Raw genomic sequence first — 22,977 nt, 5'->3', positions numbered from 1 at the left:
CAGAGGTGCCTTCCCAGTCCTTCCAGCAGCAGAGACTTGTCCTCAGTCAGGGGTGCTGGTGGCATGGGTGACAGGGCACTCACCAGGGAGCGCTCCCCTCGGCAGGTAGTGCTGCTCCCCACCGACACAGCCCATCTTCCACTCCTCTGATTTACTGGTCAATTTGATCAACCATTTAATTTTGGCAAAATCATTGACAGAAGACCATTAAAGGGAGAGTTTGGCCACTTCTATGCTCTATGGTTTGGGCTCGTTTATTTTAATTAGCTGTAACAAATTCACGGTTAAACAAGGCTTGAGAGGGTGCTATTTAAATGTGACACTCATGGCATACACAGGACCATTAACAAAACACTTCACAGTTTGACCGTATTCTCCCCCATCTAGCTTGCAGCTCATTATAACCGTAGAGATAGGAAATAGAATGTAACACCTAATTAAAATGTTAGCCTGTGTCCACAGATGATTCAATAGAAATAAAGGCATTAAGCTGGTGAGAGAAGCAGGAGCGAGTCATCACAACAAAAACACCTTTTTCGAACAGACTCTGGAGAAATTTATGCTTCTGCCTTAGACACCTGCATGAAAGTTGGGGAGAACATGAGTATTCAGGTCCTGATACAGCAAAACATTAAAAAATAAAAGCCGACAAAAACTAAAGGTCTGTTGTTCTCATTAAGGATTCTGATCTCCACTGTGTAATAACAATTTTTAGCCTTTACTGTTGGTTGTCATAGAAATATCACAAGCAACCACTTATTTTGGTAATGGATTTATAGTGTCTTCTGTTATTTTCGTTGTTCTTTTCCAAAATTATATTGATGCATTTTTTTGTATAAGTAGTGAGATATCTGCAGCTATAACAAGATGAATTTAATGTTAGTTAAGCATGTTAGAGGCATGCATAGAATTTAATGTTTTTTGATATTGTTATTCTCCAAAGAACATAAAAAGTACAAATAGCCAGACATGAACTTAAAATAATAGATACAGAAGATAAGCAAACTAATCATGTCACCCTCTATTTGTCACAGGTGGGACAGTCCCCTGATCGACCTGTTTTTCTCCAACCAGTTCCTTCAGATCACCACTGCTGTGCCATCCACTTCCGTGTATGGGTTTGGTGAGCACGAGCACCCGACCTTCAAACACAGTATGGACTTTGTTACCTATGGCATGTACACCAGGGACCAGGCACCCACGGTAATTCGGTTATGCAACACTTTTTCCTAACTTGTATCACCAAAAGGAGGTGACAAGCATAGAATGTCACAAGTTTTGCAGGTATCCACAGTTTTAATTAAATGACAAAGCCATGAAGCATTTTAAAGGTAATTTGAAACCCTTCATCGTGAGTTTTCTCACAGTGCAGTTTTCTGAAACAATTTTTTTGTGTGCCAAGATCCTGGTTCAGAAAAGCATTACATTTCATGCTTGGATCAATCCCTGTTCATTCTAACAAGCTGGACTTCAGCAGGACTCATTAGATACTTGGCTAAACTGGAGTTAGTGGTTGATGAGTCTATTATAACTAGCAAAGTGATTCTTACCCACTCTATTTTTCAGGGTTTGGCAGAATATGAAAGGTTTAACTGAGTAAGACTAAAAAGTGCCATTGTGATGAGGCAGAAAAAAATAATTCTTTTCTATCAATTTTACTTCACACCAGTTAAGATGAAAAAATCCCCAGCCCTTCAAAACAAGTCTCTAACTATGAATGAATTTCCTCGTCTATGCATATGTAGCTACCTGACAATAACTATGAAAAATAGCAAAGTCAAACCATACCTCCTCATGTGCTGTCTATGTTTCAGTCATTTGCCAACCTCTATGGAGTTCACCCATTCTATATGTGTGTAGAACCTGACTCCAATGCCCATGGTGTTCTCCTCCTGAACTCCAATGCACAAGGTAAAACAATACATGGATTTTCTATATTAACTGCAGATAGAAAGCTGATAGATTAATAAGTATAAAATACTGTTTCAGTGATTGATTTTTCAGTGTGATACAAATATGAGTGACTGTTTCCTAACTAAGCTTCCAGGAATTACTATAGTGTTTTCAAAAGGATTTCATTAGAATGATTATTTATTGAACTAAGGTATTTTCAGCAAAAATATATGCTTTACTTTTTTTTGAAAATAAATTCACATAGAGCATAAAAAGAAGGTGGAGAAAATTTCCTCTGAGATTGGCATAACTGAATGAAATCAGTTTAGGTTACTCCTATATTCTGTCTGTGAAGAATAGTTTTGTATGTTGCCATGGTCACCTTACTTTATTAATCTAGTGGTATAATTTCAGAAGAGGGGAATCTTCACACAGTCTGTAAAGTCAGTTTTCCTCGCAGGCAATGTCTTCCAATAAGAAGATTAAAATAGCATAGAGGCACCCTAAACACAAGCTTGTTGATCCTTTTTACATAAATGGAACTGAGACAAATGAATCTATGCAATCCACTCTATGTGGGTTTCTGTGATTTATTGCCACACAGTGCCAGTCTGAGAGCCTCTTAAATATTGACAGTCTTGGAGCATCAACCACATCTCTAGGAAGCCTTTCCCAGTTTTTGATCACCCTCTTGGTAAAGAAACGCTTCCTAATGTCAAGTCTTAACCCCCCTGATGCACTCTTGACCCATTCCCATGTATACAGCAGAGCTGGCTTGTACTGTGAATTAAGAAACAATCAAATCCAATAGAATAGGACAAAATCCTTCCATTTATACCGCACTGGGAACATGGAGGGTAACCCCGCCAAAGACATGTTCAATGAGACTTTTGTGTTTCCAGGGTTATATACTTAGTTACAACTGAAAACCCCTCTCCAAAGTTAAGCAGTATATTTTGGGTGACTCTTAACAGCTCTAATGTGCTGCTCTTATCTCTGTAGCTCTATATTTCCTTTTAACTAAATAATATTACACTTTCAGGCCTCTAATCTAGACAGGTTTTCTGATTTACGTCTTACTGCTAACCCTCTAATATAAACAAGGTTCTTGGTTCATTTTGGTTAAATTCCTCTTTGTCTAAAGCTGTGTATGGTTAAGATAATCGACTAACTTGACTACAAGCTAAAATCAAAAATTAATATAAAATATAAAGTTAGTACAAGTCTGATTAAAACTTAGTAAAGACCATATGATTTTTTGGAGAAGGGATAAAATCTGTTTTCTGGAGGGGTCCCTGTACCAACGGAGAACCTATTTTTTTTACCTTTAAGATGTTACTCTGTCTCCAAACCCATCTTTGACTTTCCGCACTATTGGAGGGATCCTCGACTTCTATCTCTTCCTGGGACCGACCCCTGAAAATGTAATTCAGCAATACACTGAGGTTAGTAGAAAAGTGCATATGGCACACAGGGCAGTGCCTTGTAACAAAGTCCCATCAGTATCTGGTAGTATCAGCACGTAGTGCAGGCAGAGCTTTGTGCTGATCTGTTCGTACAAAGCCGTAGCTTCTGATCCGTGGGAAAACTGGCATATGCTGAAGCATCTGTGAGCAGTCCGGGTGTCACAGGCTGGCTGGGAGTTCAGGGCACATCTCCAGCCTGTCCTGCAGTATTTCAGAATGGGGTGCAGGAGTGCATTAAAGGGACACAGTGGTTAGAAAAGAAGTCTGTCCAAGCTTACTCTTCTCTGGGCTGTCATGTTTTCACAGTCTTCACTATATGATCATAACAGTGTTTGACACTGTGGATTCAGAAAATAAACTAGACAGAGCACAGATGGGAATGTTTGCGAACTTTACATCTGCTGGATTTCAGAGATGTTGGATGGACTTTAAAGGTTTCAAGCCTTTATTTGCCTGTGGAATTGCCTGTTGATTTTGGAGCCATCAGCCTGTTTTTTACTAATGAAAACCTATGTAATTGCATTGGGGAACATAGATGTGAAACAATATATTTACTGCTGTCTCACAGACTGTAGCCACTTTCTTTGCAATTGCCCAATGTTTTTGAGAGAACTGAGAGCACACTTGCAAATAGCTGTTTTGGAAGTGTACCTGCAATTCTTATCTAATGAGGACTGTGCAGAAAAAAAGTAGCAGGTAACATGTTTTTCTTCATCACCAAATGCAAGGTGATGCATTAACTCTTCCTTTGCCAGAAAATTGCCGCCTCAGACCCAGCCTCTGTACACAAAGAAATCAGTGTCAAACCTAAAGACTGTGGAGCAAAGCTGAGCAGGCACATGTTACTGTGAGAATGGGAGGGTCGTGTGTGCAAACCCTGAGGACTGGGCTGCAACTGGAAGTGCCGAACAGTCTGTGGTAGAGCATCCCAGAGCCAGGCACTCAGAGCTCACAGTGAGATGTGCATGCACCGTGCCTTCACCTGCACCACCCCTCAGAGGGGTTTGAGCTCTGATTTTCAGCAAGTATTGTGTCTTTCCTGGCTTTTTAAAGCCTCCATATTGCACGCTTGCCTTCTTTTAAAGTGCCTGAAGTGGGAAGAGAAATATTATGGTTCAGACTGAGAGAAAAAGAGGATTCAGTTGAGAAGGAAAGATTTGCTGGGTTCTGGTTTGGTGATGGAAGGTATTAGACTTGCTCATGCTGCTGTTTTGGGAAGGCTGGAGCCTCCCCAGGGTGGTGGACTTTTCCAAGCAGAGGTTCAGGTTGGTGCCTCCCAGAGTGGGAGCAACGGTTCTGTTGGTTGGAGGTTTTCTGCTTCCTCTGCACCGTCCCCACCAGTCACCTGTCATGGTTTAACCCTGGCCAGCAACTCAGCTTCTCGCTCACTCCCCCTCAGTGGGATGGGGGAAAGAATTGGAAGGGTAAAAGTGAGAAAATTCGTGGGTTGAGATGAAGACAGTTTAATGGGTAAAGCAAAAGCCGTGCACACAAGCAAGGCAAAGCAAGGAATTAATTTATCACTTCCCATGGGCAGGCAGGTGTTCAGTCATCCCCAGGAAATGGGGAAATGGCTGAACACATAACTGTTATGGGGAAAGACAAATACCATCACTCCAAATGTTCTCATTCTCCCTGCTTCTTCCCCCAGCTTTCTATGCTGAGTATGATGCTGTTTGGTTTGGAATATCCCTTGGGTCAGTTGGAGTTAGCTGTCCCCACTGTGTCCCCTCCCAAAAACTTTTGCATGCCCAGCATCCTCACTGGTGGGTTGGTGTGAGGGGCAGAAAAATACTGGACTCTGTGTAAGCCCTGCTCAGCAAAATCAAAAATATCCCTGAATTATCATCACTATTTTCAGCTCAAATCCAAAACACAGCCCAGTACCAGCTACTGTGAAGAAAATTAAAGCTATCCCAGTCAAAACTAGCACACACCACCTCTGATCCCAGTGCCACAGACCAGCAAGTAAGTTGGGTTTTTAACTTACACATGGGTAAAAAGTCAAAAAAAAAAAAGAAAGGCTAAAACAAAGTAAAGCAACTCTTCCCTGGGCTGCAGCTTTGATCCCTATTTCAGGGGAGTTAGTGCAGCAGTGCAATGGAGATTAGCGTCATCTCTGTTTCTTTTCAAAGTCTTTTGCTGGTTTTTGAAGGCAGCATTTCTGTGGCTTAGCAGGTGGTCAGCAGCTGAAAATAAAATGAGAGTTCTCACTCCCCAGCTGATGGGTAGTGGCAGCTCACTTTCCACCCCTGTCTCTGGAAACGGAGCTGGAGCAAAGAAAACAAGGTAAAGGAGAGCAGTGGGTGTCTCCTAATGAGACATGTCACATGCAGGACAAAAAAATCCCCTGTTCTGTGTTCTTTGAGCTTGTGCTCAGCTCTCTAGGGAATCCTGAAGAATGCATGTTACTAATTTCACAGTGAAATAATAACTTCTTCAGTAAACATCCTGAAATCCCAAGGTTTCAATTACAATTACCATAGTATTAGTCTCTAGGGTAATGATTTAGCTTTTATGTACAAGAGATGTGGGAAGGTAAGGAGAGAGAAAAGACTTTAATTTTCAATTGTATTTCCTGTCACACTGAGAGGACTTTCCTGTGCAGTCATTGTCATGCCACAGGGAAGGACAAGGGGTGGAAAGGAAAAACCCCTTTGGCATCATAACCAATGTCTGCAAGGCACCCCTCAGCCACATGCCTCAGCTTTCTCAGCTGTTTGCATGGGGCTCCTCTGGGAACTGGTGTTTTGGGAGCTCCTGGCTGCTGGGGACCCTTTGCACTGCTGCAATGAGCTTCCCAGGGCAATGACACCTGCCTCCCACCTGTGCAAGCATCTGCCCCAAATCACAGCTTTTTGCAGGGACCACCCATTGTATCTCTCCAGGATGGCCCCAATGGTAGGTGGGCAGGGTGGCCGTTTGGTGCACAGCTGTTGAGAGTAAGGGAGTTGTGTCTGGAGCAAAGTGCTCCACACCTTTCTCAAAAGTTTTGCGCTGTTGCCTTCAGTGCCACTTCAATATCTGAGGAACCCCTCTGGCCCTCATGCTTGTTTCTGTGAGAGGTTTAGGAGCTTAGTTCTGCTCTGTGCTTTCCTGTGGGCTCCCTCCAGATCAGTGAGCTGGAACAGCTTTGTAACAGAGCTCTTTATTGAATCTCGAGGTTTCTCCATGCACCTCTCCAGGTTGCCACCAGCACACAGAGGTGGAACATGGACTCTTGCCCAGAACTGCTGGGCCCAGGCTGTGCCAAGAGCAGGGCTCCCTGTGTGGTCATCCGGGTTGATTGCAGCTGCCCTGCCAGGGCCACCAGCCTCTCTGTGTGTCTTTGGAGTGTCTTTTAATGCCAGCCATTTTGAGAGATAATTACTGATTTGCTTCTCCCTTACAGAAGCGTAGGCTAGTTATGGGTGTAAGGGACCTCAGGAGGTCTCTAGTACAGTCTCCTATTTGAGAGATAACATGGGGGACCTGCTTGTGCCTGGAGTTTATCACAAATGATTCAGTGAGAGTCTTGCAGATGAATTCATGGGTCCCCCAAGAAAGAATAAGCAGCTCATAAGAGCTTTGTGCAGCAAAGAAAAAGGCTTGAAGGTTGTGGCATTGAAAATCCTTAAAACTTTTAGATTCTTGAGGTTGTGAGCATCTTTTGAATCGTTCAGCAGCTGCAGAGCCTTTCTTCTTCCTCTCATAAGAGAAAGCTCAGCTTTGGTGCAGAGACTTCTGCCTGACTAGGTGACCACAGCACTCCCCTGCTTCACTTAGCCATAGGAGATGAGCTGGGGCATAGAAGCATCTGTGAAATTTAGCCATCCTGTGACTATCAAAATGTGTAATTTCTGTGTCTAAATCCAGAGTATAACCCACTTGGGTTTTTATAGTTTCCTCCCACAACTCTTATTTGAAGAAAGGGAGTTTAAGCAAATATCAAACTTCAAGAGTCATTTTGTATGTCTACTTAGGGTGCAAGATTAGCAATCTTTCATGTTGAGCCCCTCTGTCTGTATTGCTGGACATCTCAGCTCCTTTGTTAGCATGGGAAAGAGTAGCTGCCTCTCTCCAGCCTCTCTGATATATAGGCATAACTCTGTAGCCACGTCTCTCTCATCAAAGTCTTTGGTCATAATGTTAACGGAATAGGATCTCGACTTACTCCATAGAATTTATAACCTAGTTCATGTCATTGATGCTCATATTAATAATGTTATTTGTTCAACAACCCAACACAGAGAAAGAGAATACACATCACCTGCTCCCTAGACACAGATTTTAGCTGTTAGATATACATGTTTGCACTGAACCTCATTCTTACTGCAAAACACTCCCAGGGTACCTTCTAGATACATCAGCTCTCAGGTGCATCTGAAAAAAGTGAAAAAGTATACATAATCACACACACAATGCCAAATTATGTAAACATGAAAAAACTAGCAGTGAATTTATTAAACAACACCAGGGGTTATTTAAAAAGCAAGTGGAGGAGGAATTCTGGAACAGAAAATAGGAACTTTTTTTTAATGCTTCTGCACTACTATATTTTTGCTTTTTTTATCAGTTTAGATAACCCATATGTTTGCAGTTTTTGTATTTTCCTTCTTCAGTTCTCTTGCCATACCCCATTTACCTTTTCTGATTCTATGGGAGTAGAACTGGCCATTTTGCAAGCAGGCTTTCTCTGCCTGCTGCACTTTATGATCATTTGTATGCAGAATGCAAGCTATATGAATTAACTAGATCCTAAATATATATCAAATCCAGATTGAGTTTTCAGGTTTGCAAAATTACATTCCTGCCTCTGCTGATCCATCTGTGAGTAGGTACCATATGTCAGTTACTTTATCAGGAAGCTTCAGGGGGATCCATTAGAGAGAGTCCACAGCATAATTAGAAAAAAGAACATTTGTTTTCCCAGCTGCCCTGTTTTCATCCTTCCTCTTCAAATGTTCTGCTGGTTTCAATTAAACTCACCATAGATGCACTAGCCTGGTGAACCTGGAGAACTAATTGCTTTAAAAACTTAGTCTCCTACTTGCAAGGTGGATACTTTTCTGTTTGTTCAGCTGTAATCCCAAACTCCTCAACTGATACTGTCACAAAATTCCATCTTGCTCTGCGGTCCACAGTGACACAGCACCATCCCATGACCGGGAGCAGCTGAGCCTCAGCAAGACCCTGTGCTGGGGCCATGCCCTTTGTGGAGGATTCTGATGGCACTCTGGTGGCCACAGCTCCACCTCCAGCCCTGCTGGTGTCCACCTGGGTGTTTGGTAGGAGATGAGGGAAGAAGCAAATCTCCATCCAACTGTCTGCCTACACTGTATTGGTGATGTCCCTGAGTGGCCTCCCCCATCACGAGTGACCTGAGGTATCACAGAACTCAGGGCAGGGCTGCCCAGCTGTTCCCACTGCCTCTGCCCAGGCTGGTCACCACTTTCCCATTTCCCAGCCTGTCTGGGGACAGGCTGCAGATGCCACTCAGACATCCTGCCAGGGCACAGGGCTCTGCCTTTAGCCACAGGATTAATATTTATCAGCTCACTTCCCCCCTTCCTCTTGTCCAAGGCAGGAAGCCTGTGCACAAAGCATTTTATTTTGTTAGGGATTTCTTTGTTTTGGCCTCTCTTTTTAACCTTGTTTGTAGGGGTCACTCTCTGGCTACAGTAGAAAAAGCAAGGGCAAAATATGCATCTGCTTTAGGTCCACAAAGTGATGGGGTTCACAGAGCTCATCTTGCAGCCTTTGCTGGTCTGAAACAAACTTTGCTGCCTGCTCAGATGAATTTATCCTTAACATGGTGAGTGTGGATGTGAGAGGGAACCAGACTTCTTTCCCTGAGGCTTGCCATGGGTTGTTGGACACCTTGGTGCTGGCACAGGATGTCTGGGAGATTATCCTAAGCCATCATTCTCCACTCAGCTCACCAGGGAAAATCCCAGAAGATCTTGAAAGATGGTCTGAATGATCAGGTGTGTCCACACAAAACTTATGGGAAAAACTATTGACACATGCAAGTAGATGAGAAAGCACCAGGGTAACAATGGTGTGTCTCTGCCCATCAGCCTGCCCCTACATGGTAGGGGCCAACTTTGTCCAGGATCTCTCCTAGCAAGGACACAGCAGCATGAAGTGAAGGCTGGGTGCTGCTGTGGCAGGACATGCTGCTTATAGCTGCATTTGCTTTCTCTGCAGAACCCAGACTCCAGCTGAACTGGAGGAGAAGTAGGAGTTCAGGAGGGTGCAGAGAGTTAAGTCTGGTGGTAGGGGGCAAGTAGCAGGTGTATGGGACAGATGTGCTGATCAGCCTGAGCATCCCTCCTGAAGAGACTCAAAGCATTAACCTCACTGGTTGTTCTGGCCTCCTGTTTTTTCTTAGGTGAGACACTAGAATCCCAACAAGCCAAAGCACACTGCAATGTTTAGTGCTTGACTGTGCTTTCTCAAGCCTTTCTTGGAAGCAATTTATCCTGTGTGTTCCCCAGCTCAGGTGAATTAAAACATTCTCAGCTTTTCTCTGCCTCTCTACCACATCTGTGTTTGTCTGGTGCACTTTGTACATCCCACCAGCTCTAGCATCTGTGATGTATTTTAGAGCAATTTCAAGTTCAACATTGCTTTCCTGGGCCAGACTCTTCCTGGAGAAAATCCCAGAGGAAGATGTGCCTTCATGCAATGTGTCTCCAGAGAGCTTAACAATGCAATAGATACAGATTGCCAGAAGTGCCTTGTTTTATTTGCTTAAAGTAGATGAGTTTTGACTGCCAATACACAGATTTTTTTTGCTTTTCATTTCTTAGTATAATTACCTAACTATGGAGATCCACAAGGAAATAAGGGAGGAACTGTTATTTAGCCAAAGGGGGACAATAGCTGCAACTGATTAATAAGTCATGGCTGCTCACTAGTTGCTTGATTTTCATGTATTGCCTGTGAAGGTGTTAGAAATACAAACCAAAGGTCAGTTTCATGCAATTTAACTGAAGTTCAGATTTCAAGAGATGGCCCCCAGTAAACACTAGTGTGTACTAATGAGGCAATGTCAGATTTTGGTTTATTTGTAGAACAGACATGTCATGGTTGACTGCTGCTCATTCCAGGTTACCACAGCAGCTCTCACCGGGGGAAGCAGAGCAGGATGCCTTGCTTCCCAGTGCGCTCAATTGAGTTTCCTCATGCTATTTACAGATGGATTACATTCAGACAGTGGAAATCAAATATTTATAAAATCATATTTAACTCATTACCTTATGTTTCAGTTGAGAATTTCAGGACCAAACAGTAACTCTGACCTTGAAGAGGGTTGTCAGTGCCTGGCATCACAAGGCTGTGGGCCAGCAGTAAGAGCAGTCAGCCATAAGTAACTGAGTTTCATCAGGCTGGTGTGTAAACAAAATTAAAACTTCAGAGAACTCAAATAAACATCAGACTCTTGATGAGTTAGTTCAGCTGTATGTGACTAGGGAAATTTGCAAAGCTTACATTGCTGTGTAAGCTGCCTTTGCTGTGCCTGCTGTTGACCAAGGGGTTTGTGGACTTGGAGGGAGTCAGGTGGCATGAGGCTCCACATAGGATTTCTACTGGCATGTGCCCTGTAAGTGAAGGCACACACTACTCTGCAGAGGCTTAGACTTCAGCAAAACCCTCATAGGCTGTGTCTTCCACTGGGGTGTTCTTAGAAGTGATGCTCTGTGTGGGTATTGCTTGGATCGTCTGGGAAGGGCAAGGATCCAGTAGGAGAGGCACTTTTTTTGTGCCAGGCATACTGTACTGGGAGCCACTCAGAGAAAGGATTTAATGGGTGTGTAATGCCTGTGCCCTGATCTTTGCAGCTTAAATGATCTGGAAGCCTCTCCTGGTGTTTCAGAATAACTTCTTATCTTGCCTCATGCATTTCCCTGTTCCTCATTCCCTCTGTAGGCCATTGGACGCCCCCACATGCCACCCTACTGGTCTCTGGGATTTCAGCTCTCCCGCTGGGGTTATGGCAGCCTTGATGTTGTCAAGCAGACTGTCGATCGCATGCACCACTATAATATCCCATATGTAAGTATGAGTTTTTCACTGCTTATGCTAATTTTACAATCTGAAGTGAGGTGAAGAAAATTGTAATAGAGGGAAAATAATTATTGTACAAAAAGAATTTTAGAATAAAAGGATGCTCATAATCTTGTGTGGTTGTTTTCCTTGTAATATCTTCAAAATGCTTAAAAGAACATTTAAAGTGGGCTTTTAATGTGAAGTTTAAGTGCTGCTCTTGGCCGCATAGCAGATGATTCTGGCATGGATTTGCTGTAATGTAGTATGTGGTGCTAGCATTTAAAAAAATATGTAATGGGACTGCTGATGCAGATCACTGGAAAACAGTTCCTAAATTAGGACTTCTATGTTTCCATTTTGTCCATTGCTACCATGCATGTTTATAGAACTACAATTGTTATGGCCAATATCTTAAGTTTCATTTCTTACTATAGTTGCCTTTTAGAAGTAGAGTTGCATACGTTCTAATTTCTGTATCAAATACTTCCATTAAAGACCATATAGTCTACCTATCCTGCAGTGAGCAGGGATATGTTCAACTACATCAGATTGCTCAGAATCCTATCCAAATAACACTGAATGTTTGCAGGTATGGGATATCTACCATCACTCTGGGCAACCTGATCCAGTGTTTTACCACACTCATAGTAAAAAATTCCTGTGTTATATCTAGTCTGAATCCATCCTCTTGTAGTTTAAAATCATCACCCCTTCTCCTATCAGGAGAACAGGTCCTACATAAAAAGTCTGACCCTGTCTTTCTTATAAGCCCCCTTTAAGTACTGAAAAGCTGCAATAAGGTCTCCTGGGAGCCTTCTCGTCTCAAGTGGCCTCATCAGTTTTGTGGCCCTCCTCTGGACTTGCTTCCACATATCCATGTCTTCTCTGTGCTGAGAACTCCAGAATGGGATGAAATGTTCATGTAATATTTACTCTAAAAATATTTAGGATGTCCAACATTTTGACATTGACTACATGGAACGTCGCCTGGACTTTACCTATGACAAAGTGAATTTTGCCGGTCTGCCAGAGTACCTGCAGGAGCTGAAGAAGAAAGGAATGCACAATGTTGTGATTCTGGTAAATTAACAATGTTACTAATTATTTCTCCACTTATAAGAACTATTCACAGTGTAGTCTTCACGGCAGTACTTAGGTGCTGACACATGTACACTAGTGTAACAGATTTTCCAGTTTTTGTCATTTGTTGAGAAAAGCTCAAGAACAATTTCTCACAGATTTTGTATTTAAAAGTGTTGCATTTATCAGATATCTGTGTACCAGCTGCATCTCTATACCAAAACATTAATCCTCTGTCACTTTTTCCCACTCAGTTATGAGAAATTTTGTCTCTGCTCAGGGCTGAGTTGACACAGGATTGCCCTCATACAATTATTTCCCTGAAAATGGATAAATGAATTTAAGACATAAAAAAATAGCTGAATAGGGGGAAAAAAATCTCTTCCTAATCACTCTGGATGCTAGTAACTACAATTCATGTTGCCTTGTACTTACTTTTTTTCCTAAATTAATGTAAGAGATGCTTATTTGCATGAAAAATTGTGGAAAATGTATGTTGAACCTCTAACCAAAACTGACATGTGGACAAATGAATTAATTTGGACAGAAGTGAAAATTGGAGCTTTCCATCTTCCCCAGTTAATTTATCCACCAAAATTTGCTGTTTGGCTCCAGCACATCCCCATATATGTCCTTGTGCCAAAATGACTCTCTGTCAAAATAGCTGAGTGAGCACCAATGGTGGCAAGGAAATTGGAGACCAATTAAATTGAAATGTTAGTAAAGATTTAAATAAAATAGGAAATTAAATAAAATCCCTTGATAGATTCACAAGATCTTGCTCTTCAGGGTCCCTCAGCAGTGCAGCACCAAGAAGACTTCACTCCCTGGTGCAGGATGCAATTTGTTCTCCATAACCACTTGGGAGACAATAAGAAGAAAAGCACTTTAAATTGCAGCAGGACAGATTTAAGGTAGACATTAGGGTAAGGCTGCCTGTCTGCAGGGTGAGCTGAGCAGAGAGTGGCTGCTGTGGCCAGGGTGCCTCCCCAGGTGTTGCTGTGGACAGGTCTGACAGACACATTGGGGATGGCTCAGGCTGAGCTGACCCACAGCCACAGGGGAAGGAGTAGGAGACAGTCCCACAGAGTCCCTCTCAGGACATTTTGCTGTGGTTGTAGTCATCTCTTTTCTGCCTAAATGGTCAGTTTACACCTTTCATTTGGGTACAATTATTCTTATTTACCTCAAACTGGCAGTCTCTCACCCTTCTATTTTCTTTCTTGATACACTGATTCGAACAATCATATTTCTCCCTCAGCCTTTTTTTTTTTTTGCTGGGCTAAACAAACTGAAGTGTTTTATGCTCTTTTTATTGGGTGAGGTCTTCAGATCTCCTTATAGTAGCTCTCCCCCCACATGTTCCGAGTTTGAATGCATTTGCCTGTGTAGCAGATAACTTGATTTCCCAGTGGTCCTGATGATGCCTCCACAGTTTTTTGAGAATAGCAAAAGTATTTCCTTCTTTCTCCTAAAAATTGTCTCCTATGACAAAGCTCTGCATCACATTTACCTACATTGTGTTAGTGGCTCACATTTGTAAGGAGGCATGTTAATTCAACTGAATCATAATGAACAGGCCACTAGTGTTTGGCCCTAAGTTGATTCAGTCTTTTAAAATAAAGGTCACATGCCTTACATTATCTTGGGGGTCCTGTCAAAGGCTTGTAGGGAGAGAGACTGAACAGCAGAGTCCTAAATTGTGGTACAGTTCCTTTTTCACTTGTACTGATGTATCTGGAGTCAATATAAGTGGGAACTAGTGCAGTTTCCTCATCAAAAATTCACATTATCTTGTCAAATAGATAGATTAAGGCAGAAGTGCCTCTCTGTCCTTATTTTTTCCTCTACAATTTGTTGTAAAGTTTAGCATATGACTGAGGATGGACTAGTCAGCACCACAGATAGCTATAGGGATGTTTTCTTTTTAACTGGGAGTTTTTGCATAGTTTCTTTAAAAGTACCTTCACTGTATTTGTTATTTGCTTAGTCTTCACTTTGCTGTATTGTAATTCCATTTGCTGTTAGGAATCTCAAACAAACCCACACAGCCCAAATGATCAATTACATATTGGTAATGGAAATAGCAGCCTGTGCAGTGAGCGCTGTTTAACAGCAATTTGTCCTTAAAGATACATTTCCCTGAAGGTCCCATTTCTTCTGTAACTGCAAATCATGAGGGCGCAGCAGTGAATTTCATCAGTGGAGATCCAAGGCTCAGAGTTTAAGCAGTAAGAGATTAGTAAGTCTTTGTGATGGAGAGCAACTTTAAGACAAAAATAACCCAAATTAACTGGATGCATCATTGTAAATAAACAAACAGTAAGTGAGCACTTGTGCTGTCAGGACTAAGTGCTCTTTCTAACTGCGAGGCAGTTTAGTCTCCTTGTATCCTCTATATTGCTCTAAAAATTATCTAATCTCTTAGAGATGTGACATTAAATACCACCTGCCTATTTACTGGTTTATCTCAAAAAAGTTTGCAAAACATTAATATATAAGCAAAATACCAGGAACCTGGAGTAGCTCTTCTCATGCAGTCTTACCCTTCAGTCAATACTTGGTAGTCTACTCTTTTTCATCAATGTCAGGATGTGTCCAATTGTTTTGCACTTGCTACTGGGTAAGAACGTACAGGCAAGCAGTTGTGATTTGGTGGGTGAGCTATGCTATCTTCTTACTTGTGAGTTTAACTTCAACAACATATTTAAAGCCCTTTCAGTTTGTCAGATGGTGCATTCTATAGCAGGGCAGGGAGGTGTTGCTACATAAATTCAGCTGTTAGACAGATGCAAGGAATATAACAACTCCTATTTGCTGCAGGGAGCTAATGGGGATCCAGATAGGAAACCCTTCTTTCCTCCTTCCACTAACCTATAACTAAGGACTGTCTTCTACTCTAGTTCTTCAGCTGAGCTTGTGAAGAAAGAACAAAAGCTGAGCCAGTTTGTCCTTCATTATTTAAAAGTTAATGCAAAGTATAGGTTACACCAGTACTGAAATTTTCTATTTTCACTTTGCTACAGTTGCTGACATCCTGTCAAACTCTGTCTGTTACCATTCTTTAGGGATGCAAAGCATTCCCATAAGTAGAGTCAGGAGCTGGAGCAGTATGAAAGGTCTCATTTCCCAAGTGATAGCAAAGCCAAGTTAGTTGCAATCAAGGTAAATGTAATCCAGTTTGATACTGAAAGAACAATTTTCTATTTAGATTCCCTTTAGGCAGTGACAGTAATGAGTGAGTTCCCTAAGTATAGCAGATTGTAGCCTTCCTCATGATGATTTCAGGCAATGGGCTCTGACTGAAGCCACTTAGTGTCATGTAAAACCTCTACTGAATGGATCTGGGGAGATGGGTACAGTCTTCCTCATCTCAGACTGTCATGGTCAGAAGCAAAGAGCAGATCCTGACAGCCAGCAGCCTTAACCCTGTCTGAGGATGGGACCCTGAACACAGTTGGGCCACAATTACTGGGGTGGCTGATGCCTCACAATCAGGAGGTCCGTTCCCCAATGCTGGGAGCCCTCCGTGACTGTGGTCACCTTGATAGTAGCGTGCCTCCATTACTGGAGCCTCTAAGTGCAGCCCTTCAGCACTTCCCTTCCCTGACCTCTTCTGGAGGCCACCTCCATTTAAGGGAAATTTTGACTAAGATTGTCAGTACTTGGTCATCACAATTGTTCTAAATAATGTGCATGCTTCAGCTGTGTCAGAACAAATATATTCTTTAGAAACAAGAAGTTCTAAAAGTAACAATGACTACAATGAAAAATTATAATCATTATTATTGAAGAGGAGCTTTAATGAAAAACCTTGTATACCTTCTATTAAATCACTAAAAATAGAAACAGCTAGAAAGGACAAGTGACAAAATACTTAAAAGTCAATAGCAACACGCTCATGACTCAAAGCTTGATAGCTTTAACATTCTAAAGTCAAGCTCTGTGAGCTGTAGAGGCTAAAATTTCCAGAGACAAGTTTTTGTGGATGTGCCTCAAAATACATGTTTGTGGCCATAGGTGGAAGTGCATCAGACTGGATAAGTGCTCCCAGATCTTTAAGCACAGTCAGCTGGAATTAAGGATATCCAGCACCTACTCCCCAAGAGCTGCTAAAGAGATGAATTAGGGAAGATTCAAGAGCCATGAACCTCCACCCCCACAAACAACCCTTGAATGCACAGAGGGGTTTTACTTTCTTTGGAACAATGCTAAACTTGCTGCATAATGTATTAGATTTATGTGCTGGAATAACCTTTCAGCAGAAAGAAACCAGAAGTTTGTAGTGGGAGTAACTAATTAAGCTGACTTCTAGCCTTCAAGTCCCTTGAGAGACATCTTTCCCACAATTACAAGATCATTATTGCAGATGGACAGTTTTCTCTTTTCCAGAGTTAAACTATTAAACAAGGTCAAAATGTAGTGGACACTTATACTCCTTACAGGGGTGACACTGGAGCTGGACAGTTAAAGTAAAACAGAATTTTGCTCTTAAGGTAGGGATTTAGCTGTAGCTTTTGTTTTTGAGGCATGGAAGAATATAATTCCCTCACCAGGGCTATGGTTATCAGAGGGCTTACAAGTAAATCAGGCAATTGATTCAGGTGTTTAAATGAGCATTAAAACACGCTTTTAAAGAAACTTACCATTTGAAATCTGATATTTTTTGTTTTCTAAGAAATGTATTATTTAGATTTTTATCACATCTTAATTAAAGTCCACTTAAATTATTGCAGAAGCTGTAAGTGAATGGAAGAATTGTTTCAGTGGTGTTTTTCTCTAGGGTGTTTCATAGCTGAAAGGTTTTGCTTAAAGCAGAACCTGAGGGAATAACATTTTCTTAGAAAAAACTAAAGAATTCCGTCCTTCTAAAATGGCTGCAATCTTGATCTGTTCTAAATTACACAAAAAGAAGATAGCTGCTCCCAATTAGGGACATATTGCAAAGTGCACTTACCTCCTTTTAGTTGCAGCTGACTGCTGATCAGAGTTGAATAGCATCTCTTCATTCACTGGCATCTCAAAGTATTCCTAACTTTATTACTTACCATCATGGGGGGCCTCCATGATCCCCAGGAGCTCATCAGGCTCCCTTGTGATGAGCTTTGCGGTTACCGATGACTGTCCTGAGACACAGAAGTTGTTGGTGTCAGTGCCACTGACACTGATAGGAGGTAGTCACCACCCCAAGCAGTGAAAGGGGCAGCCAGGATGAGCTGTGGGGTTTAAAATGCTGTGGTCATGATGGCAGGGGAGAGCAGAGGCACATGTGAATTTGGGTTGCTCTGCGTCAGACTGACATAAAACACCCTTGTCCAACACTGGCTCTGAATGGAGAGCTAATGGGATACTTTTGAGGTTGGATGCATCCAGTGCCATGAAAAGCCTTAGTTATATCATCACTGAGCTGTTGATGCAGAGGCAGCTGGAATACAGATTACCTTGGAGGAAACCGGGAGGTGTTTGTGTGAGAGAATGCCCAGTGTAGGATCCAACCAAAGCAGAGACCTCAGTGTGAGGATGTGAAATCTAGTGCCTCTCTAAACTCATTTGAGCATAGAATGTCTCATAAAAAGTAAACATGAGGGCATTTCATAATTTCACATTGCTTTTGCCTTATACTCGGGATACTTGTGACATATCTTTAACTTATCTTTCTAAATTATTATGTGCTCTAAACTCTTATTAAATCAATGCTGTTTTCTTTCAATACTTTTTGCAATCTGTATTAAGATCATAATCCACATTTTTCTAAAGTATACAAATAGAAGAGTAATAGTTACCTCTGGTATTTCCATAACAGAAGTGTAATTGCTGTTTTCAGGACCCTTTCATAACCAAGGACGAGGAACCAGGCACGTACAGACCTTATGATCTCGGCCAGGAAATGGGAGTCTGGGTGAACAACTCAGATGGTGTAACTCCTGCTGTTGGGAAGGTGGGTTTTTCAATTTTCTGATGAATTTGGTATAGTGCTGCTTTAAAATGATAAAGCAGCTCTGCAACAGAAATGAGAAAATAACCAGGATTTACACCTCTGGCTCTTAGGCCTGGCCTCCTGGAGAATCTGTGTTTCCTGATTACACCAACCCCAGGACAGTGGAGTGGTGGACCCAGTTGTGCCTGGAGTTTAAGGATGTCCTTGACTACGATGGGATCTGGATTGTATGTCTCATTATATCTGACCTCCCTTCTTTAAAAATAGAAAATGAGGCTTTCAACATGTGTCTTACTCTCTTTATTAAAGGATATGAATGAACCATCCAATTTCTTAAGAGGCCAGTATCCTGGATGTGCTGATAATGAAATCAATAACCCTCCTTACATTCCTAGTAAGTAAAATTTCCTTGTTCAGTTACACATCTGTTCAAGACTTCAGTGGCTCAGTTTTGATGGAATATCAAAAATCAACCACTTTCCTCTGTCCCTGGGTTTGCCTTGTAACAGGACTAGAAAAATTACCTTTCCTGCTGTTCTCTGAACAACTGGTCTGCATAAAAAAAAAGGGGCAAGATACCTATATACTGTAGCTCAGCTACAGATTTATGGAAGCAGTAACCCTTCTGCCTTACCATCACCACTGCTATCTCAGAGATGGGCATTATCTGCCTTCTTCACAAACCATGACAAGGATGAGGGGGTCTCCTTGATGCCTTAATTTGATATATTTCATTTCTCATAGGAAAGAAATTTTCACTGCATTACTAGAAATGACCTAAAAATAAGTTTAAAAATGTCCAAGCCTATGGCAGACTTAAAGGATTGGGAAAACCTGTTCCAGTAGCTGAGTTAATGATATGCTCATTCTTCCCCAGGAAACCAAGAGTACTTACAATTAGTGCCAGTGGTCCTGGCAGTTAATCCAGCCAACATTTCCCCAGGAAAGCCCAGCTGCCTGAGCAATGTTAATATGCAGAAGGAAGTTGATACATAAATGAGTAATTGACAGTGAAGTATTGGAAATGTTCCCTTTTTGCCTTCAGGCTTTTGTGCTGTCATGGTTGGGCACTGAACAGGCTCCCCGGGGAAGTGGTCACAGCACCAAGCCTGACAGAGTTCAAGAAGCATTTGGATGACACTCTCAGGCACATGGTGTGACTCTTAGGAATGGTCCTGTGCAGGGCTAAGAATTGGACTTAATGATTGTGGGTCCCTTTCAAGCCAGCATATTCTGTGATTCTTCATTTTCTTTATTAAATCTCAGTTCTTTTTACTCTGAATATAAGAGAAACATAAACATAACAGATGTACAACAAAATATTATAAAGAGTTTGTAAATTTTTTATCCCTTTGTTTTGAACCAGTGTTTAAGGGTTTTCTATTTCACTTTATGCCAACGCTGTCCATGCTCTTAGCTGTCCTTGACTGGTGTAGGTATGAGATGCTGCTTAGACCAACAAGACACCAGGACCTTCCTGGGATTAACAGAATTTTGGGGGCTCACTGTTATATAGGTGATTTCATCTGTGCAAGTCACAGTCTCAGTGCCTCGGGCTTTTTGTCTATGTAGCCTTCAACCTCTTTATCTAAATTTTATAACCATGATTACACATAATCATGGTTTGAACTTCTAAAAATGGATGTCCTTCAAATCAATTTTCTATAAAACACTTTATACTGAAGATTAATTTGCAATTGTAAAATAATCAGTACTACTGAGGCAGAATACAAAATAGTCAGAATAGGAAAGAAGAATGAAACTGAGTGGCAGCATTTTCTTTCCTATCCCACCTTAGTTTTATGGGGCTAATAATCAAGTGCCACTGGGACATTAAGTGTGACTTTCCTCAGAACCTTAGTGTCTTCTTCAAAGACACATAAGTCAAAGTTACTTGAAAATTGCCTATAAATTAAGTCAGGTCTGATGTAGGTCAGCCACACTGGAGTCTTGGTGTCTAAATATCCAAACACAAGGATTCCAGCTGTGGTGGCACAGCAGAGCAGAGAGGCCAATGGGGTTTCAGCTACAGAGAAGTGTACATTTTGGTAATGAACTGCAAACATACGGGAAGTGCAATTAGGCAGGGAAATTGCTTGTTCATGGAGAAATACTTACAATAGTGCATGCACGTAATTAAGCAAGCAAAAAAAGAATATTTTAAAATCTACTTTCTTTTTTATTTTGAGAGAATTTTATAACATTCTCAATTCCATCTCTGAAAATAAATACATTGTATAAACCAAACATCTGACCTGCCCAGTTCCTGCTGAACCTCATGTGGTATTTTCATGGTGGTTACCTGCAAAGGGTGAAAATTCTTTTGCACCGAGTGGGCTTTCCCAGCACCTCCTTAATATGAGATCGGAGACCAGGCAGCATCTGTGTAGCCAACTTGTGCCTCATTTTGCTTACCTTTGAATCAGCTGGTGCTGTGAAGCAACATCAGGGCTATCCTGACTAGTACTGAAGGCAAAACTGCAACCTCTACTGCCTGTCTCCTGCCAATAGACAGTTACTGGATAATCAATCCATCCATGTGTGACTATACCCACTCTAATCTGTCCTGGTTCCCTGCTGTGTAGCCTGTCTGGCCACAGCCATTTACAGCTTGCAGGCTGCTGCCCCTCCTGCTTTTTCCTCCCCTGCACACCTCTGCTCTTGGGCAGTGCCACTAGTCCTGCTGCCTTCTAGTCTGAAGTGTCTCAGGGTAAGAGAGAGGCCAGAGCTGAGCTTAGGTGTGAGTTTGACTGAGATGGGGCAGAACTGTGCTGCCCACCTGCATCTGCAGCTGAGTGATATGGACACTGAAGTTTTAGGATTTCACGTAACCAGGTTCCCTGGCTGTTTGAATTTTTGTTTGGTTTTGGTTTTTTCCTGCAACATTTTTGCTATTAAGTAAAATTAGTCACTGTGTGAAATAATTTGTAGGTGTATTCTTAATTCAGCAATGCAGAATTTTTCTTTCTATTACTTACTAAATACATGATACCTGTACAGATGTTTTGAATTACTGGACACAGAACCTAAAAGGAATTACAGTCATCTCCTCCCCCCTGAGGACACATGTGCCTGTGTGCAATCAGGTGCTCATGGCTACATGCTAATCTCACATCAGCACACGTCAAGCACTTGAGCTTTTCCTCTTCCCAAATCCTTTCGTGTTTTCACCCCTAAATGTGTAGAAATGTGAACAGCTTTGAATTATGAAGTATATGATTTTACAGTGTTTTGTATCATTCTCAGGCATTTCGGATCGTTCCCTGGCACAAAAGACACTGTGTCCTGACTCCAAGACTTACCTCGGAGAGCATTATAACACACACTCTCTCTTTGGCTGGTCACAGACAGAACCAACTTTCAAGTGAGTTTTCTAACTATTTCTAGTCAGATTCACATGATTGAAATGCATTTTAAAATCTGCCGATGTTACCTGGGAAATTTGTACTAGTACCTCATAAGAAACATTGTTTCATTTTACTGCTCATCATTCAGTAAGACACTTCAAGAAAAGAGAATTTTGGAAGGAGGAACAGAATCTTTCCCAGTTTTATTTTTCTTAGCTAAACCAGGATATATGTGTAGGGCCTAACTTTTCAACTGCTGCTTTAGTATATCTAGAGCAAGATGTTCCTATCCTCTGTTAAAGCATCCCATGAGCAGAAGAAGCCTTGTGTGATGCCAGGGGAATTTTTCTGTCCCTTCATTATTGTGGCAGGGGAGTTTCTATCACTGTTGGTGAAGAACCCGAATCGTGCAGCTCTCCCAGCTGCTTCTGGAGCTGTCTGTGGTTCCTGGCAGGCAGTGTTTTGCAGTTTTTCTCAGGGCTCGATTGGTTCAGGAGGGCAGAGCTGCATTGCAGCACATTTGCTGTCAGCTACTGTAAAACTCATTTTGCAGCTGGGAAGCACTCAGAATTGCTTATGCAGGCAAACTGTTGCTGTGAAGCTGGAATGACAGTGGAAAGCTACTTGTTGAATTAAATCAAATGGGCAAATCATGCCTTTTCCAGCAGGACTTGAGCTAAAATACAGGGAAATTTCATACCACAATGGAAATGCAAAGCAGGGGTCTATGTGCTGGCCAACTTCAGCATTTAGCACTCATTTCCAGCACTTGGATTGTGATAGCATCCAGAGGATATGGCTAAGTGTGTCTAATTATTGAGTTGATGCATTTGTATTTTATTTGCCATGACTGCGGGAAGGGAAGCACTGGTAAAACCAGAAGTGGTTTACCAGCTCTGTGGGCCTGCCTGAAGCACAGTCCATCTTTTGAGAGATGGAGCAGAAAGCCCTCAAACCTTGAACCTCTTAGCATGGTTTTTGGGCCCCTATGCCCCAACCTCAGCAGGGATCCTCCCACCACTGGTCTCTTCACCAGGATTTGTTCTCTGCACACTGAAGTCCACATAAGCATGCAGTCTTGGTTGCATTCTAATCTTGAGCTGTTCTTTCGAGCTTTATTCAGGCTCTCTGCCAGCAAAGGCAATTGCCTGAGACAAATGCTGTGAATTCAGCAGGAAAAGCTCCATGTGCAGGCACACCTGCCCCAGCCCCTTCAGCA

The 22,977-nt window shown here is 41.9% G+C and overlaps 1 protein-coding gene across 1 annotated transcript in view; it reads left to right on the top strand.

Annotated features, from left to right (window-relative positions):
* The first annotated feature begins 8,544 nt into the window (after positions 1-8,544).
* LOC139669589 (sucrase-isomaltase, intestinal-like) overlaps positions 8,545-22,977 on the top strand; it is a 36,441-nt gene continuing 22,008 nt past the window's right edge. Inside the window, exons 1-8 of the mRNA XM_071550089.1 lie at positions 8,545-8,626; positions 10,817-10,947; positions 11,274-11,399; positions 12,342-12,473; positions 18,298-18,411; positions 18,522-18,638; positions 18,721-18,805; positions 21,658-21,775. Of these exons, the coding sequence (XP_071406190.1) occupies positions 8,545-8,626; positions 10,817-10,947; positions 11,274-11,399; positions 12,342-12,473; positions 18,298-18,411; positions 18,522-18,638; positions 18,721-18,805; positions 21,658-21,775 (905 nt within the window). The remainder of the gene's footprint in view (positions 8,627-10,816; positions 10,948-11,273; positions 11,400-12,341; positions 12,474-18,297; positions 18,412-18,521; positions 18,639-18,720; positions 18,806-21,657; positions 21,776-22,977) is intronic.

This window comes from Pithys albifrons, chromosome 3 (assembly GCF_047495875.1).
Source record: "Pithys albifrons albifrons isolate INPA30051 chromosome 3, PitAlb_v1, whole genome shotgun sequence".
Taxonomy (NCBI): domain Eukaryota; kingdom Metazoa; phylum Chordata; class Aves; order Passeriformes; family Thamnophilidae; genus Pithys; species Pithys albifrons.
The sequence above is the reverse complement of the archived record's forward strand: the minus strand, read 5'-3'. Positions and strand labels throughout refer to the sequence as shown.